The sequence below is a fragment of the Delphinus delphis genome, chromosome 7 (assembly GCF_949987515.2).
Source record: "Delphinus delphis chromosome 7, mDelDel1.2, whole genome shotgun sequence".
Classification (NCBI taxonomy): domain Eukaryota; kingdom Metazoa; phylum Chordata; class Mammalia; order Artiodactyla; family Delphinidae; genus Delphinus; species Delphinus delphis.
In genome coordinates this window covers 13961965-13974079 of record NC_082689.1, presented here as the reverse complement: position 1 = coordinate 13974079, position 12115 = coordinate 13961965, and the positions used below count along the sequence as shown (strand labels likewise).

At 36.9% G+C, this 12115-nt stretch overlaps 1 protein-coding gene across 2 annotated transcripts in view; it reads right to left on the bottom strand.

The window, feature by feature from the left end:
• Nucleotides 1–506: 506 nt before the first annotated feature.
• Nucleotides 507–12115, bottom strand: part of CUL3 (cullin 3) — a 98698-nt gene continuing 87089 nt past the window's right edge. Inside the window, exons 14-15 of one of the 2 annotated variants that reach the window (XM_060016028.1) lie at nucleotides 5270–5415; nucleotides 507–2509 (exon numbers count right to left, since the gene is read on the bottom strand). In XM_060016028.1, coding sequence (XP_059872011.1) covers nucleotides 2378–2509; nucleotides 5270–5415 — 278 coding nt within the window. In that variant the 3' untranslated portion in view covers nucleotides 507–2377. The remainder of the gene's footprint in view (nucleotides 2510–5269; nucleotides 5416–12115) is intronic. The other variant, XM_060016027.2, reaches the window with a different exon arrangement.

The following is a 12115-nucleotide window of genomic DNA, read 5'->3' as shown; positions in this document are numbered from 1 at the left end:
AAAATAAAATGCACTAAATGCGCTAAAACATATAAAACATGTTAGGTGATCCAATTTTCTTTTTCAATGCAGCATCATTCTGCGACCACTCGACTCAACTGCAATTGACTGAAATGCAACTGAATGCAAATGGTTGCCTTCGCCCACCATACAACTGCAATTCAGAAATGTTTTAATACATTTACAAGCATTTAGAAGCATAAATATCAAACCTGTTCTCCAAAACTAACAAGTATGTCTCTGAATTCTAAATGTGATTTGTACATCCACACTTGAGACAATGACATAAATTTAACTTGACTGATTTTTAATAGTTCAAACCAGCACTTAAATTTTTGTTTTAATGTCTCATTTAGACTTCAAATGGAAGTTTTTACATCTTTCATATTTATTTACTTGACAATCTGAGTGTTCTATTTCCCAAAGTGTTATATATATACCAATTAAATGATATATACAACACTTTGGGAAACAGAACACTCAGATTGTCAAGTTAATAAAAAAATTATGAAACGTGAAAGAACCAGTATTTTCCTGTAGGTAAACACCCTGTCATTAAAGAAATTCCAATTGTGTAAAATCAGAAAGGGAAACCCTTCGGCTTTCCTTGTTACACCTGACCTACTATCACTCAAGTATGGTGAAAGTATCCTGAGAATAATGTTCATGATAGTTTTCATTTGTATCTTAATTGCATCATGTAAAAGTGGAAAACATAGAGATTAAGAGCGTTAAGACTTATAATTCTACAGGACAGATGGAGACAAAATTAAATGTAGGAAGAGCATATTTGCAAGTTAAAGGAAAATTATAACCCAAGACGCATGGGGAAAAATATTTATGTGGAGTTTTTAATCCATATTAGAATTCAGTTGTAACTTGACCATAAATTTAAAACAGATACCATCTTCTGAGACATACATTCTAATAAATGTATCAACAGTATCATAGTCAGTTGGTTACTTGAACTTATTAGTAACATGTCATTTTTCCATCAACAGAAATCTATAGTGGTTTGCCCCAATTACATATCTGAAACATTGTCTTATGAAAACAAAATTAAATAAAACTGAAGATAAAAATACTCTGAAGTTAAAATAAAGCAAACTATAATCCTCGGCAGATCAATCAGGTAAAAAATATTGGTGAAAGTTGGAAGCACAGGATAACTGACATGAATCTTCAGCACAAAGCACATCTTTTGAAAACATGAAACGATGACTCTTTGGAGGACAACAGCTAAGAATGATCCAAGAATCATCAGGTTTGAAAAATATTGCTTAATCACTTTCCAAAACGCAGCTGCAAGAACTAAAGATCTTATTAAAAAATATTAAGGTAATCGTATTTATTGCATCTTTAGAATGCATTTTGAAACAGAAAATTAACAGTGCATCCCAGCTTCACCAAAATATATATTTAAGAGAGGGTGAACCTAAGATATTTAGAAACAAAGTGTAGACTGTATGTGCTTTTCAGAGGGGCTGAATTAAATACAACCAGCTGCCAACTTTGTGCTCTGACACACCTGAATTAGTGAGTATGTGTATACTAAATTCATTTATTTTTGTCTACAATAAAATGAAATAAAAACACTGCCCTATACAATCCACTATTAGCAGTGAGTACAACAGCAAAAAATTATTGTACAATTTATACATACTAAAATATTTTCTTTCTCTAGAGATAATGCAGAACAAAACCTAATCATTGTAAGAATTTGCGACATCTCAAATTACAGTAGGGAAAAATCAAACCAGGGTGTATACTGAGCCCAAAACAAAGGTTCCTGGTCATTAGGCTATTAGATTAGTAAGTGCAAGTGGTAGAATAAAGCATGCTCAAATTTTATGCTTGGGTCTCTGTATATTTATCAAACCTTTAAATTAAACAAGACGAGCTAAAGAAATGCCTTAAGCAGAGCGAGATGGGAATTGTGTCATTTCCTTTACCATTTTTGTTACCCAACTTATACAATGCGCAAAGTGCTAAGCAACACTACAAAAACACATTTACATGAACACTGAAGACCTGGGGAAATGAAATCCAACAATTTTATTTTAATGAGCTGTATTTTCTAAATTTTGTTTTATTTTTTCCTGTTTTCATACAGTATTGAAAACAAAACGCGGCACATTCACATTTTCCCGAGGAACTGTAAAGATGATCTCTACAGGGATAAACGTTGTAAAGCCTGAAGCTCAATCAACTGATGTTGAAAACTCTCAAAGGGAGTAAAGGCTTGATCTGAATGGTCTAAAACATGTACTGTAATTTAATAGAAGAGATGGTCGTCTTAATATTTAATGATTTAAAAGAACTTCCCAGTCCATGCGAAGAGTACAGTCCAATAATAAATCAAGTTTCTGAATGCATTTTATGCTACATATGTGTATACTTTGCGATCCTCAGGTGTTCGTGCCAAATATTCTCTCTCAATGAGTCCTTCGATACGTTTTTTAATAACAACTGGACTTGGTAAGAATCGAGCCTTCAACTGCTGAGTTACCTAAAAGAGAAGGTTAAAAAAAAACAACACTAATTCCTACCAGAAAATTAAAAAACAAAAACAAAAAACATTTCTATATAAACACACAAAAATTCTTATTTTTGAGTAGAACTGATACGTCATTTTAAGACTCAGCTCAAACTTTACTAATTTGATTATGAACATTAAAAATACAGAAAATTAAAAAGGATTCTATTTGAAAATGTAATGTATGGCTAGAACATACCTCCTCACATCAGAATGTGAATGCTAAAGTGGATTAATAGACAAATTAGTTGAAATATACTAGTATGAATTTATACCACCGTACAGTTTAACCCATTTTGAAGCTATAATCTAATGACTTCTGGGTTACTCTCCCAATTCACAGAATTTGGGTAGCATAATGTGTTTAAAAGCACAAACTCGGGACTCAGACTTGCCTGGATTCAAATCCCAGCTCTACGACTTACTAGCTCTGGGCCCTTGGGAAAGTTACTTAACCTCATGAAGTTGTTGTGTATATTAAATGAGTTAACAGATGTGATGCTTTAGAATAATGCCCAGTCCATAGTTAAGTGCTACTGTTGGTATTCTTTTCTCCAACAGCTGTCGGGATTCTACGTATTGTGACATCGGTAATAATACAACAGGAACTACAGCAGTAGCCGAAATCTGACTATGCACTATGTATCAGTCAGTTTTGTTTATATTTATTTATTTAATGCTCTTAACCCTGCAAAGTAGGTTGTCTCGTTTTACAAATGAGGAAAATAAGCCAGAAAGGAAAAATGATATGAACAAGTAGTAAATAGAGCCAGAAGAGATGAGAATCTACATCCTCCTGCCCCTGAAGCCCATGCTTTTCTCACTAATCCAGTTAGTGATCTTGCAGATCACTCATCTAGCCATAACCCAGCTTCTCTTTTACTCATGTTGGATCAGTTCATTTCGAAGGCTGCAATGGATTATTAACTCTTCAAAATCGGAAACGTCAGCACTTCACTCCCCAACTAAAATCCATCACTCTTCTAATATTATCACTCCAGTATCAACAAATTTGTTCTCAACCCACTTGAGACCCTCAATCAATCCTCTGGTCCTTTCTTCTAAGCTATCAATAACTTCTTTGTCTGACCTCACCTCTTTCCTTCATAAAAGATCACCTGAGCTGCACCCCCAACAGTACCTTCAACTCCCTGACTCCTTTGGTTCTGTTCCATAAGCACCTATTCTACATTTACTACATCACCCGAAATCCACTACTCGGTTCTTTGAGTAAAGTTGTCGTTTTTACACCTTTTGTGTAGACCTGGGGTCCACAGGCAAATACAGCCCGCTGCCTGTTGTAATCCCTCCTGGAACACAGCACACTCACTTGTTATCTACGGGTGCTTTCATGCTGCAACTGGCCATTTAAAAAAAGGTTGCCAATCTCTGGTTTAGGCTGATAACACAAATTTACAGCATTCAAGGTCAGCAAGTTCTCAAGCACCATAACCTCACATCCTGTTTTACATAAGAAAAGAGGCCATTTCAGTTTGAAATTCCTCAAACTCCCACAACCTTACATTTATCCATTTATCCATTTGTCCATGCTTGTTTCCATGCTTCATTCCAACCACCCCTGCACCCAGCCCTGGGTTCTCGGGAAAGGTATTTGGTAGCATCCCTGTTAACACATCTACCACCTACCTGTGTTCTCTATACAACCCTCTCGCTTTTCTTTTTCTAGACTTGAGTACATCAAGTAACCCCTCATCTCATTTTTCTTCCCTTTTGTTTTTAAGCATCTCTTCTTATCCTTAGAATATAAATATAACTCAATGTCTTCTCATCTAGAAAAACAGTACCCAGAAGCCCTCAACTAAACACTTAATCCTCTAGTATTGCTCTCTGTGCCCTTCCCACGAGCCAACACCTCAAAGGAGAAACCACTCACTTGGTGGTTTCACCTCCATTTACTTCTCAAGGAACTGCCATCAAATGTCTATTCTTACCAGTCCAATGAAAACGGGAAAACTAACCAGTCACCTAATTGCCAACATGTCTTAAAGGTTTACTTGTTTTGGTTTTTTAATGATTTTTAAAATTACTGACTGACCACTCACCTATAATTCTCTTCCTCTGCCATGTGATACGAAGTCACATATAAAAAGTGGTATTAGCTGACCCGTGGAACACAGCAGCACACTGCCCCTCCCTTTTCAGTTAAAGAAACCAGCCTCTACCTGGCCAAGCAAGCAAGGGCCTCAGAGACGTCCTCCACTCCTCCCTCTCATTTCCCACGATCAGTCAATAAATGCTGTCAATTTCACTTCCTATGTGTCTTCATTCAGCTCTCTATCTTCAACCAATACTTTATTCAGCCCTAATCACCTTGTTCCTCACTATTCCAATGGCTTCACAATGGTCTTCCCTTCCTTAGTTTCCTAACTTTTACTCAATAAATAAGCCATTAATTTTTAGAAGTATAGGTAGTTTGTTTTACATCAAAGTACTAAATAGCGGTGAAAAGCTTTTTCTTTATTCTTCATGTGACAATATTCTATTATTATCTTCATTACAAACATATTAGTTCTTAAAGTGTGCACATATTTTGACGCATTGCTATGTTTAACTATCAAGCAAGTACCATGCTTTTAATAATGTGTTATTTGACTACGGTTTTCTAATTTTAAGACTGTATTTTAAATTAGCTGAATACAGTACTTTCCTAAATTTAAATAGTTAAAGTAATTTTGTCTTTTCTACATTAATCCAGTCTGGAAGTGTCCTCACCTCTGCTACTAACACATTGTGCTGCATCTTCTTCCTAGATTTCATTATCCGCACTATAGCAGCTTCTATCTCATGTTTTCTGTCGTCATCTACTTTCTGCCGTGTTTCTTTCCTTTCTGGGTCAGATTCACCTTGTTTGGCAGCAACTAAAAGAGAAATAAAGACATTTACCATGTGATTATGATGTAAATTTCAAAAGTAAGGAAAAATGTTTGTAAGCAAACTTAATATAATTTACTATTATCAAGAGAGAAATCAATGTCAACCTCTGAATATACACCACACATATACTTATTAATTAAACACTCAAAAAGTGCCTAATTCAACGTTTACTTTAATAAATATTTAAATAATTAACAAGCAGTGATATAAAAATTCTTCAATTCTATATTATTCTTTTTAAATATTAGGAGTTTAATTTTACAGAGATAATAAAACCAATTTTATTTTTATAGAATTCAATGACTCCTTTCCTAGAAGAAAAACACTAGCTGGATATATTTAGCAGTAAAATTATCAGTAAATAGTTTTCATTGCTTGTAACTTCCAGAGGTTAACTAGTATTTTACCACCATGACTCCAAGTTAAACCTCACCAAAAGTACCTCAAACAGAAGAAATGTGGGGACTTTAAGAGGAGGAAAGAACAGGTATTGCCAAGATTTAGTTAACTAAATAAAAAATTTAAAGTACCACTAGAATGTCACTTAACTCCATAACAATTCTTTTGTACCTCTCATCAATTATTCAACAATTTCTTAACATGTATCTTGGTAATTATTAAATGTCATAATCTCAATATGACTAATGCAAACTATATTCCACTCTTTAGAAGTTTTACTGTTATTCCCTATAGTCTTCAAGGCAACTGCTAAAGAAATAAGTATAAAAGTCCCTTTCTCTTATAACTTTGCTCTAATTGAAGCAGCAGAGAAAGATTTTTTTTGTTTATTTGGTCATCAATAGGAGATAGATGTGAAGTTTCTGGAGGGAGAAATTGTAAAATTACAAAGAACCATATGCAACATTGCTGACTTAGGCCTGGGCACAACCAGGAGATAGCAGACTGTACAATTCAGAAGATCATTTTGGTGTGCATATTCATTTAGCTGTTTCTAATTAGAATCCCTTGGTTAAGAATTCTGCTTCAGTATCTTCTCCCAAGTTAATCAATACCTTAATAAAAAAGAGTAAAATTAGAATAAAATGCTCAACTAAAGAAGAAAAATGCTTTTCTTCAAAAATTCAATGTCATAAGGGGAAAAAAAAGATAGAGGCACTGGATTAGATTGAATAGAACTAAAGAAACATTAAAATCAATGTAATGTGGAACCCTGGACTGAATCCTGGATCCAAAAAATAAGATATGAAAGGCATTTTTGAGATAACTGTGGACATGTAAATATGGGTGATATATAGATGTTTGGAATTAATTTTTTGGGGTGTGATACAGTATTACAATTATGTGGTAAAATCTTAATTCTGAGATAGGTATATGCTCAAGTATTTAAGTGGGAAGTGTTATAACGCTGGCAAATTAAGTTAAAATGATGTAGGAAAGGAGGCGGAGTGGAAAGATGCGGAGTTAGCGTCTCCCCACAACTAGGGCACCTGCCGGCTGCTGGTGGGGGACTCTCATGCCCAAGGAGACGGGAGGAACTGCAAAGTGAACCGGTAGGACACAGGGTGAGTGGGGGGGGAGGAGAAGTGGAGGCCAGACAGGATCGGCACCCCTGAGGCCGGGTAGGTCAGAAGACACGGGCAGGAGGGACTCACCAGGAAGAGTGGGAAAGAAGCCTGCTGAGTTCCCAGGCCAGTCCCTTGCCCCCCAAAGTCCACTCCAGGCCACGTAGGTCCTTGGGGGCACAGGAGGGAAGCCCAGGAGATCAGGAGGGGCCCTCCCAGACCAGAGGCGCAGGAGAGGAGAGGAGGGCATTTGCCCCACCACTTGAGCCCAGGAAGCCTGCTGAGCCCCTAGGTGAGGTCCCCTGCCCTCTGAGACCAGGTGTGGGGGGCAAGCCTGGGCCCCTTCTGTTCCTTGAGCCTAAGCTCCACCCCCCACAGCCCCCAGGGCCTTTTCCAGCCCTGTGGGTCCTGAGCATAGGCCCTGCCCACCACCCAAACCTCGCTCTTGCTTAAGCAACCCCTCCACAGCCAAGGCCCCTATCCCTTTTCCTTTTATCTCACCACTGGACCGACAGAGAACCTCAGACCCCAGGGAATATTCATCAGAGTGAGGACCACAGAGGTCCTCAGCTCAGCATGAAGACCCAGCTCTACCCAATAAGCCTACAAACTCCAGTGCTGGAAGCCTCAGGACAAACCAGTAAGGTAGGAACACAATCCCCTCATTAAAAAAAAAAAAAAAAAGAGACAGCAAAAAACATGTCACGGATGAAGGAGTAAGGTAAAAACCTAATGGGCCAAATAAATTAAGAGGAAATAGGCAACCTACCTGAAAAAGAATTCAGAATAATGACAGTAAAGATGATCCAGAATCTCAGAAATAGAATGAAGGTACAGATTGAGAACATACAAGAAATGTTTAACAAAGATCTAGAAGAACTAAAGAACAGAGATGAACATAATAACTGAAATGAAAATTACACTAGAAGGAAACAATTACAGAATAACTGAGGCAGAAGAACAAATCAGTGAGCTGGAAGTCAAAATGGTGGAAGTAACTGCCGAGGAGCAGAATAAAGAAAAAAGAATGAAAAGAATTGAAGACAATCTCGGAGACCTCTGGGACAACACGAAACTCACCAATATTCGAATTAGAGGGGTCCCAGAAGAAGAAAAGAAAAAGAAAGGGTCTGAGAAAATATTTGAAGAGATTATAATTGAAAACTTCCCTAACACGGGAAAGGAAATAGTCACCCAAGTCCAGGAAGCACAGAGTCCCATACAGGATAAACCGGAGGAAAAACACACCAAGACATGTAATCATCAAAGTAAAAAAAATTAAATTCAAAGAAAAACTATTAAAAGCAGCAAGGGAAAAAACAAGAAATGACATACAAAAGAATCCCCATAAGGTTATCAGCTGATTTTTCAGTGGAAACTCTGCAGGCCAGAAGGGAGTGGCAGGATACACTTAAAGTGATGAAAGAGAAAAACCTACAACCAAGATTACTCTACCCAGCAAGGAGGTCATTAAGATTCGATGGAGAGGGCTTCCCTGGTGGCACAGTGGTTGGGAGTCCGCCTGCCGATGCAGGGGACGCGGGTTTGTGTCCCAGTCCGGGAGGATCCCACATGCCGTGGAGCGGCTGGGCCTGTGGGCGATGGCCGCTGGGCCTGCGCGTCCGGAGCCTGTGCTCCACAATGGGAGAAGCCACAACAGTGAGAGGCCCGCGTACCACCAAAAAAAAAAAAAGATTCAGTGGAGAAGTCAAAAGCTTTTCAGACAAGCAAAAGCTAAGAGAATTCATCACCACCAAACCAGCTTTACAACAAACGCTCAAGAAACTTTGCTAAGGGGGAAACACAAGAGAAGAAAAAGACCCACAAAGACAAACCCAAACAATTAAGAAAATGGTAATAGGAACATACATATTGATTATTACCTTCAACGTGAATGGATTAAATGCTCCAACCAAAAGACACAGACTTGCTGAATGGATACAAAAACAAGTCTCATATATATGCTGTCTAGAAGAGACCCATTTCAGACCTACGGACACATACAGGCTGAAACTGAAGGGATGGAAAAAAGATATTCCATGCAAATGGAAAGAAAGCTGAAGTAGCAATACTCGTATCAGATAAAATAGACTTTAAAATAAACACTGTTACAAGAGATAAGGAGGGACACTATATAATGATCACAGGATCAATCCAAGAAGAAGATACAACAATTATAAATGTTTAGGCACCAACACAGCAGCACCTCAATACGTAAGGCAAATGCTAACAACCATGAAAGGAGAAACTGACAGAAACACAATAATAGTAGGGGACTTTAGCACCCCACTTACATCAATGGACAGATCAACCAAACAGAGAATAAATAAGGAAACACAACCTTTAAATGACACAAGAGACCAGATAGATCTAATTGATATTTATAGAACATTCTACCCAAAAGTGGCAGAATACACTTTCTTCTCAAGTGCACATGGAACACTCTCCAGGATAGATCACATCTTGGGTCACAAATCAAGCCTTGAAAAACTTAAGAATATTGAAATTGTATCAAGCATCTTTTCTGACCACAATGCTATGAGACTAGAAATCAATTACAGGAAAAAACCTGTAAAAAACAAATACATGGAGACTAAACAGTGCTCTACTATACAACCAAGAGATTGAAGAAATCAAAAAGGAGATCAAAAAATACCTAAAACAAATGACAATGAAAACACGACGACCCCAAAACCTATGGGATTCAGCAAAAGCAGTTCTAAGAGGGAAGTTTATAGCAATAGAATCTCACCTCAAGAAACAAGAAAAATCTCAAATAAACAATCTAACCCTACACTTAAAACAACTAGAGAAAGAACAAAGAAAACCTAAAATCAGTAGAAGGAAAGAAATCATAAAGATCAAAGCAGAAATAAATGAAATACAAACAAAGAAAACAACAGCAAAGATCAATAAAAGTAAAAGCTGGTTCATTGAGAAGATAAACAAAATTGATAAACCTTTAGCCAAACTCATCAAAAAAAAAAAGGGAGAGGACACAAATCAATAAAATTAGAAATGAAAGAGGAGAAATCACAACTGACACTGCAGAAATACAAAGAATTATAAGAGACTACTACCAACAACTATATGCCAATAAAATGGACAACCACGAAGAAATGGTCAAATTCTTGGAAAGGTACAATTTTCCAAGACTGAACCAGAAAGAATTAGAAAATATAAACAGATGTATCACAAGTAATGAAATTGAAACCATAATTAAAAATCTTCCAACAAACAGAAGTCCAGGACCAGATGGCTTCACAGGCGAATTCTATCAAACATTTAGAGAAGCGCTAACACCCATCCTTCTCAAACTCTTCCAAAAAACTACACAGGGAGAAACACTCCCAAATTTATTCTACAAAGCCACCATCATCCTGATACCAAAACCAGAAAAAGATATCACAAAAAAAGAAAATTATAGACCAATATCACTGATGAACATAGACGGGAAAAACCTCAAGAAAATACTAGCAAACAGAATCGAAAAGCACATTAAAAGGACCATACACCATGATCAATGATTGGGAATTATCCCTGGGAATTATCCCAGGGATGCAAGGATTCTTCAATATATGCAATCTATCAATGTGATACACCACATTAGCAAATTAAGGAATAAGAACCATATGATCATCTCAATAGATGCAGAAAAAGCTTCTGACAAAATTCAACACCCATTTATGATAAAAACTCCAGAAAATGAGCATAGAGGGTACCTACCTCAACATAATCAAGGCCATATATGACAAACCCACAGCAAGCATCATACTCAATCATGAAAAACTGAAAGCATTTCCACTAAGATCAGGAACAAGACAAGGATGTTCACTCTCGCCACTATTATTCAACATAGTTTTGGAAGTCCTAGCCATAGCAATCAGAGAAGAAAAAGAAATAAAAGGAATACAAATTGGAAAAGAAGAAGTAAAACTGTCACTGTTTGCCAATGACATGATATTATATGTAGAAAATCCTAAAGATGCCACCAGAAAACTACTAGAACTAATCAATGAATTTGGTAAGGTTGCAGGATACAAAATTAATGCACAGAAATCTCTGGCATTCCTCTACACCAACAATGAAAAATCAGAAAGAGAAATAAAGGAAACACTCCCATTTGCCACTGCAACAAAAAGAATAAAATACCTAGGAATAAACCTGCCTAAGGAGGCAAAAGACTTGTACTCAGAAAACTATAAAACACTGATGAAAGAAATCAAAGATGACATAAACAGATGGAGAAATATATCATGTTCTTGGGTTGGAAGAATCAATACTGTGAAAATGACTATACTACCCAAAGCAATCTACAGATTCAATGCAATCCCTATCAAACTACCAATGGCATTCTTCACAGAATTAGAACAAAAAATTTTACAATTCGTATGGAAACATAAAAGACCCCGAATAGCCAAAGCATCTTGAGAAAGAAAAACAGAGTTGGAGGTATCAGGCTCCCCGACTTCAAACTACACCACAAAGCTACAGTAATCAAGACAGTACGGCAGTGACACAAAAACAGAAATACAGAGCAATGGTACGGGACAGAATGCCCAGAGATTAACCCACGCACATATGGTCAACTAATTTACGACAAAGGAGGCAAGAACATACAATGGAGAAAAGACAGCCTCTTCAATAAGTGGTGCTGGGAAAACTGGACAGCTACATGTAAAAGAATGAAATTAGAACTCTCCCTAACACCATACACAAAAATAAACTCCAAATGGGTTAAAGAATTAAATGTAAGACCAGACACTATAAAACTCTTAGGGGAAAACATAGGAAAAACACCCTTTGACATAAACCACAGCAAGATCTTTTTTGACCTACCTTCTAGAGTAAGGGAAATAAAAGCAAAAATAAACAAATGGGACTTAATTAAACCTAAAAGCTTTTGCACAGCAAAGGAAACCATAAACAAGACAAAAAGACAACCCTCAGAATGCGAGAAAATATTTGCAAATGAAACAACAAAGGATTAATCTCCAAAATATACAAACAGCTCATGGAACTCAATATAAAAAAAACAAACAATCCAGTTTAAAAATGGGTGGAAGACCCAAATAGACATTTCACAAATGAAGACACACAGATGGCCAAGAGGCACATGAAAAGATGCTCAGTATCACTAATTATTAGGGAAACGCAAATC